At 44.2% G+C, this 7689-nt stretch overlaps 1 protein-coding gene across 1 annotated transcript in view; it reads left to right on the top strand.

Moving 5' to 3' along the window:
- LOC125959506 (fibroleukin-like) overlaps positions 1-7376 on the top strand; it is a 27692-nt gene extending 20316 nt beyond the window's left edge. The window contains exon 2 of the mRNA XM_049692330.1: positions 6373-7376. Within this exon, the coding sequence (XP_049548287.1) occupies positions 6373-7376 (1004 nt within the window). The remainder of the gene's footprint in view (positions 1-6372) is intronic.
- Positions 7377-7689: the final 313 nt, after the last annotated feature.

The following is a 7689-nucleotide window of genomic DNA, read 5'->3' as shown; positions in this document are numbered from 1 at the left end:
GTTAGCACAACGAATTCTCTTCTTAATTAGAGCTGTTTCGGTGGGGGACGTGTTAGACCAGCAGTACACATCACAGCTGAGCTAGCTGGAGCCTGGAGTGATGTGCGTTTTGATGACGCGTATTGTTTGCATATTTCCATACTGGGTGATTGTTTCTCCTCTTATCATCCGGCGAACATGCACGCCGGCTGCGAGCAGCAGCATTTTACAGACTCAGGAGTGATGTGCAGATGATGATGCGACGAGACCTCCCTCCAAACGGGTGCTACCGGGGTAGCAGAGGTTTGTACAAGAAACATTAATAAGAAGCCGTACAGTTGTGCAGCTGCAGCTGCAGCAGCAGCAGCAACAGGAACATCAGCAGCAGACGTAGAAGACAAAGATAATAATGCAATTTGCAGCATTTCAAGTTGACAAAATTTTGTCACAGCCAGACTGGTGTCGTCGTGTTATGCTGCGTGGTACTGGTACTGCTTGGCAGCGGAGGGTTCCTGGTGAGAACAAAGAGATGTTTTGTAGTGCATCATATGGAGGGGATGATGATGGCAAGTAAGAAAGCTAGCATCAAAATATAAGTTTTCTTTTCAATAAACTGTACTTTTAAACGATGGAAGGGCTTGCAATTAATCATTTAATTAAACGATTACGGTATATTTTATTTCAATAGATTGAAACAGCATATAAGGATAAGGAATTAGTTTTGTTAAACAACTTTTCGCTTGCTATTCTTTTCTCGCTTATTATTTTATTAGCACTTGTTTGGATTAAGACTTTATATTCCTTTCCAAAAGAAGCTCGCTGAATCTAGAGTAGATCGCACAATTCAGATAGATCGTGCGTATCGACATATAAGAAATTCCTGGAATAATTAGGATGTAGAGCTTATCTTTTACCATTCATGAAGAATGATCCAAATAGCACTCCAGTACACGATGCTGATGCAGCAGCTCTACTGGATCATATCGGACCTAAAAGGGATTACCGTTTTAGAGGAAATGTTTTCCATAAACAGAAGCACTTTTGAGCCACCCAAAATAACAAGTACCACGCATTCCAGCTCAAGCTCAATACCTTTTCTTACTTCTAATAATTGCTACTTCAGTTGATTGATTCAAGCTACGCAGGTCTCCCCATCAGAGGTGAAAGGTCAAAGCAATGTAAGACCCAGGCTAATCCTATTACACTCCCGAACCTTGTTAAAAGTGCAAAATATTGATGCCGATAATGAACCGAACCGCTGCAGAAAGATTAGTGTTCTCCCTGCTGCAGCTCGCAGCTCGAACGATAAATTTATTCCAACTTCGAGCGGACCACCGGGACCTTAAGCCATCTCGGACATACTTGAACTCTTGGAGTGGACCATCGTGCGAAGCTTCACCTCACAACATAATCGTACGAAGCAAAAGATGGCTCATTGCCTATTCACTTCTGTGATCACTGCCCCTCCACCGCTCAAGCGTGTTGTTTACATTTGTTTTGCCACGTCTTTTGCTTGTCGATCTCACACCTTGGGCATGGGTCTCCTACTCTTCCTCCTGGGTTGAAGTTCCAAGAAGGACCATATCAGTGAGGCCTGATTCTGCAAGTGCCCTCCCTTTCTCTTTTTCTCACTCTCCCACTCGCTACAGGGAATGATCTAGTCTCGTTAAGGCGGATTAGCCCCTAACGATGCTCATCCGTTTTGCTTAAGAGAGGCTGGCGTTCGTGATTTTTTTTACTCCGCTTTTCCAAAGATTTTTTTACGATTCCTGCTCCTCCCTGGGATCCGCGACCCGACCTTTCATTGTTCTCGGTCCCCACGCCTCGGTTCGCTTTTGGAATACCTGCACGTAAGTCGGGCATGGGCATGGGATGAGCGCAAAAACCAGTCCCAAACCAAACCATCTCCAGACGAATTTATGTTCAACAGGCAGACAGACAGCCTCTTCTTCGCTTTTCTTCTCCTCTTCTTATCCAGAGCATCCTTTTTTTGGGCACGCTTGAACGGAGCTGCAACAAATTATGAACTTTGCTTTCGGGTCCCTGGCGGAGTAGTGCCCTGATAAGGGGAGGAGGTAGTGGCCAGATGGGCTGCTGTGGTGAAGTATCTGGGTGATGTGTTGGAATACAGATAACATCCTTTTAAAATACTTTGCACTTTATAGCCACTATTTAGACGTGTTCCATGTTTGCCCTGTGTGACACTTAGCTGCCCGGCTTAGGGCTTCACCTTCTACCCTTTTCGCTAGCACCATCCGACCGCACTAGCTCTCTCTCTCTCTCTCACACACACACTCTTCCTTGTCCTTCCGTCGAGTCGCGCCCCTACACTATGCGCACAAAAAGTGATGATTGTTAATGGTGCTCTTAGACTGACAAACGACACGCTTATGGTTTCTGATGGATTGGCATTTTTCACGAAGCTCCCTGTCCCTCCTTCCACAGCAGCTCTCGAGCGGTCCCGCGTGGTGTAATGGAACTGTTGTCTTTGCCCCCATCATCGTTGACCGTAACCTCGGGTGTAGGTTGGATATCCAGTCATTTGACACCGTGAACCGTCGGGCGTTTGAACTATATTCTTAAAGCAACTGCACCTTTGATGCCGATACTTTGATGCAGGATTGCATTTAAATTAACTTTGGAAGATATTACCTTAACCACGATAAATCTCTAACATTGAATGAATTCATTGAAAAATGCATGCTTTAAGCTGCAAAGATGCTGCAACGAATGCACCACAGGGCATAGACCCTGCGTGCCCTGGTAGGAAGCGGAAGCTTCTTTAGCATTCCAACCGATGCGATGCGAGCACAACTTTTGCCATAAAAATATGCTCTCAGACCTGCCCCCGGTAAACTTGTTTGCCCTTCTTTGTTTTAGTGTCCATTCGTTGGAACACTTACTGCAGCTGTAGCGTTCATGTTGTGCATAACTTTAAATTGTGTTTCGCTGCTACAAAAAACGGACAGATAAAAATGAAAGTAAAACAGTTGTCCGCGATTTAAAACTTTTGCCCCAAACTTTACATGTCTTTCGTATTGTTTCTTGTACACTTGTTTTCGTTTGGAGATTTTTCGTGGTGCTGTTGGAAGTATTAAGGATATCGGTAAGTAATGGACGCTTCAATTTAGTACACAATATGTCTGTATATTAATTTTATATGTAGAAAAAAGCAAAGCCTTCTGCCAAGAGCCCAACGACATTCGTCGTTAGGGTAACTGTTTCTCAAAACCCCTCGTTTCGTTTATCTCTTAATTGAATTACTTCACAACCAAAAACACTATACACTCCACTGCAATCACTGATCCACTGATCGCTTTTAGTGTGCTTTTGTTTCAAATTTTAATGAGATATAAACATGGGAGCGCTGCATAAAACCGCCATAAGCTACTCAACCCAGACACAGAGTAGTTGCGAGGAGTGGGGAGTGCTTCTTCTTTTTATTAAATTTGCAAAACATTGACTCTCCTGCTTGGGGTTCTCTGCCACCATCATCAGTGTGTGTGTTCTTGTGTGTGTGTGTGTGTCTACTAGCGAAATGGAAGGAAGGAGCGAGCGCAGAAAACCGCGATAGAGTAATAAAAATAGCACTTCCTGCCTTAATGCGCTTTTTATGCTGCTGCCAGCGAGAACAACAGACCCTCTTCGTATCGAGGGGAAGCACCGCATGAGGGTGCCTTCCGTTCGGTTCTGCTCGGCATTGCCGTTGCGTTCGGTGGAATCGGTTTCGATTTCCACGCCGTAGTACATCTTGGAGCATGCTGGCAAGCCAGAGCACGATAGGAACCCGAACCCGATGGGGATAGTGATGGTGGATACATCGGCCCGTGGCCCGGCTTAGTGTCAAATATTTTCCTTTCGCTTTCGCAACGGACTGGAAGCAATCCCCTTGTCCGAGGGATCGGCCACATAATCATCAACATCTTTGCCGTCTTTGGTCACGAGGCCCGCGCCTGTAAGGACAGTGTAAGCATGCTCAGGATGATGACGACGACGACGACGATGATCATCATCATAAAATAGCTTTCCTCGTGCTCCCTCCCATCTTGGAGACCCTCAAACCAACCCAAACCAACCCTAATGCTTGGTAAGGATGTCTGGTAAGGTTCTGCTTCGGGTTTCGCTTCGGCCGCCTCGAGACAGCGCGAGCGGATGGTTTCCTTCTCCGCATCGAAACAGACTCTCGAAAATAATTGAATTGAACTTAATTAAATTCAAAAGTTTCAACTAAATAGCGGCACCACCAGCAGGAGCAGCAGAAGCAGCAGCTTCAGTAGCTAGGGAATGGCTGAAATCGCTGCAGAGACGTGCCATGCCATGTGCCAATGGGGAGGGAGTGATACAGTTTTCCCTTTTGTTCACCTCTCTCATTGGACGTTTACTTTCCATTTTGTCGGGCACGCGGCCGAACCGTGGGTTACGCTGCGTTTTCGCTGCCAGCACTTTTATAGCCATTTCATTAGCTACGCTGCTATGCAGATTCGCCTATGAGCTCGTGCTACAGTCGCTCTTGCAGCAGCAGCAGCAGCGGCAGCAATCTCTTTCAATTTTTGTTTCAACTCCCCGAGCACCACCATCTACCGTCGGATCTTGACGCGGAACAGCCAAAGGGAAAGCGATTCAGGACGGGGACGGGAAAAAACAGTAAAAAAAGAAGAGTAAAGCTGCGAGGCCGTATGGTCTGAGCTGGTTTTGTTTTTCTTCGCTTTCGCTACAGCTTTTACACAGCCGATGGTGTGTTATGGAATGGAAGAATCCTCCACCACCATCCACCGCCATGACCTTCGCGTAATAGGGTTCGAGCGGCGAACAAGAAAGGAGAAAAAAACGAAGAAAATCAAGCGATCGTTTGGAGCGCTTCCGTCCTTGGCACGCTAATAGTGTCTTCATCGAATGGTGGCAGAACTTTATCATCGAGACAGGCCGGGACGGGGCTAGTTTTAAGAGTGGTTGGAGAACGCGCGGTTGACCTTCGCGTTGTATCCGGAGCAAGAAAAAGGTCCACGGTTCTTAATTGATGCTGATCTTTAGTTGGTTGATTGGCCTATTAGGAATGAACGAGGCCAGAATGGGAGGTAACTACAATAGTGACGAATGGACGTATCATTGATTGCATGGAATTTACGATCGTTTTTTTAAATGGTTGTTAAACATAGAAAAGAGATCTCTTTTTGTACTAGGTAAGTGAATTGAAATTAAATTAGTATGAATTTGCTCCAATAAAGGCTGCTGCATCTACCACCTCCCTCAGTATACAATCGTTCTGGGTCTTCGCTTCATTCTTCGGTGGCACATAGACGCGCAAGGCATTCTCGAACCGCGGTGCTTGTACGAACTGTTGGAAGATTGGCCTATGACAGTTGTTCGTTGTGGCTAATCTTTCCTCTGCCCATGACATGGTTCGCCAAATTGTCTTTCTTTAACTCAATCTCGCTGCTATGTTGAGTCACAATGTTTTGTTGAGAGACGTCTGCCCTTTGCCGTGGTTCCCAAGTTCAGCTCAATGACTTCAAATCTTTTGCGACAACCATAAGCATCGAGTTGATAACCGACGTTTGCATGACACTAAGGGCATTCGCTATATTGTAGCATTTGAGTGTTCCGATGTGCGCAGCTAATCAAAAAAAAAAAAGCCGTAGAACGTAGATTATTACCGCTGGCATGTTGGATTCGATTGGTTCGAATGCGAATAGAACGGTTCAGAAGCCCACGATTAATTAGTTAGAGGGCTGTTCAGTATTGCACCTGTTTCTAGAACTCTCGATTTATTCATATGATCTTAAACTCAAATCTAATGCGGGCCAAATTCGTGCAAAGACACACAGATAATTACTGTAACTAATCTAAATCAATGCTAACAATTTAATATTCGGTGGATTAGATCAATTTACTACTATTTTCCAAATAAATCCGGGCCAAGAAAAAGGAGGAAAGAAATCCCGAATTCAATAACATCAAAATAATTTCGCCCTCGGATGTTCCAAAGCTGCTCCAAAGTTGTTGCCCAAAGGTGTATTTTCTAATCAAATATATTGTGGTTTTGCTAGAATAACAAAGATGACCAGCGAGTGCAAAGAACTGCTTATCACCTAACTTGGGGCTGCAACTGGCTTATCAAACGTAGAGTGCGCAATGGTATGTGAATGATAGCGAATGATTCAAAACTGTAAAAGATTAAAAAGTAAATTACGCTTGTTCTTGAACGCGAGTCCGTTTCTGCGGCGATTAGAGAGCAGACGTGATCATTCAATCAGTTTAATTCGTCCCTTCAAATAGCTTCGAAGCAACATTCTAATTTAATCTCCCAGTGAACACGATTGTAGCGCAAAGACGATTTAAGAATGAACCACATCTTACAGTGGCTAGTGTTTTGCGCGATTGTATGTATTGTAGCAAGTGATCGTGATCGTGAAGAGAGAAAAGATGTCAATCATGCAGCGCACGGATCGTTGGGATATGGGCTGGAGTTGCTTCTCACTAAGTTCGACGTTGTAACGAATAAGCTGCAGAAAATAGAAGACAAGCTGCAGAGGACCGAAAAAAAATTGCAAACAATAGAGAACCAGTTCAGCAACTATCGATCCACCCAAGAGCAGAGCATTTCTACTCTCCAATCAGAAATGTTTACCGCGCTTCAAAAGCTGGAAACTCAAGTCGTGTTACAATTGAGTAAGCTACAAAATCAAAACCAGGAGAAGGTCGATGCAGCATTCCATAAACTCGACGGCGGCGTAGGTCAGATGCTGCAAAAACAGGACCTTCATAATCCCTATTACTCCTGCAAGGATTTACCATCGAATGCCTCGGACAAATATGTGATACGTGTAAACAGTGGTAGAAAACCATTCAAAGTGTATTGTGAGCAAAAAGCGTTTGGAGGTGGATGGATCGTCATCCAGTACCGGTACGACGGTTCATTGGATTTTTATCGTGACTGGAATGAGTTTCGTAATGGGTTTGGTGATTTCGATAAAGAGTTTTGGTTGGGTTTGGAAAAAGTCCACCAGATAACAAGGAATAATAAGCATGAGCTGATCATTGAGTTGAAGGACTTTAACGGAAACCACGCATACGCACGATATGATGGATTCGAAATAGGGAGTGAAAGTGAAGGGTATGTTCTGAAGGAACTGGGAGCGTATAGTGGTACAGCTGGTGATTCAATGTCGCACAACAATGATGAGAAATTTTCAACGAAAGACCGGGATAATGATCAGAGCGAATATGAGCAATGTGCTCATGAGCGTGAAGGCGCATGGTGGCACTTTCAATGTACCTTTGCGAATTTAAACGGGCGGTATATGGACGCAGACGATCCAAAATCAATGTATTGGGATGATTTCAAAGAGCGACAAGGATTGAGTTACTCGAGAATGATGATACGCGAGATGGAATAGCATTTCTCGTTGAATCCATTCAGCGGAGTAGTAATTGATCAATCAACAATGGTGATTCGATAGATAATAGAATAAAAACGCATTTTGTACACATTACTTGCAGAAATGTCTTTTAGATGAAGGTGATATTTGATTCTAATTACCTAATCCGAAAAATCATCCGAAACACTAAATAAGTGAATGTTAAGCGAGAAGAACGAAAGATGGAAAAATTCTATCAAACCCACATTCGCACAGGAATTAGCTTACCTATCAGGGTTTATTTTTCTATCAAAAATTGTGATTCATTGCGCTCATGCTGTACCATGAATCC

Source organism: Anopheles darlingi, chromosome 2, assembly GCF_943734745.1.
Source record: "Anopheles darlingi chromosome 2, idAnoDarlMG_H_01, whole genome shotgun sequence".
Taxonomy (NCBI): Eukaryota; Metazoa; Arthropoda; class Insecta; order Diptera; family Culicidae; genus Anopheles; species Anopheles darlingi.
The sequence above is the reverse complement of the archived record's forward strand: the minus strand, read 5'-3'. Positions and strand labels throughout refer to the sequence as shown.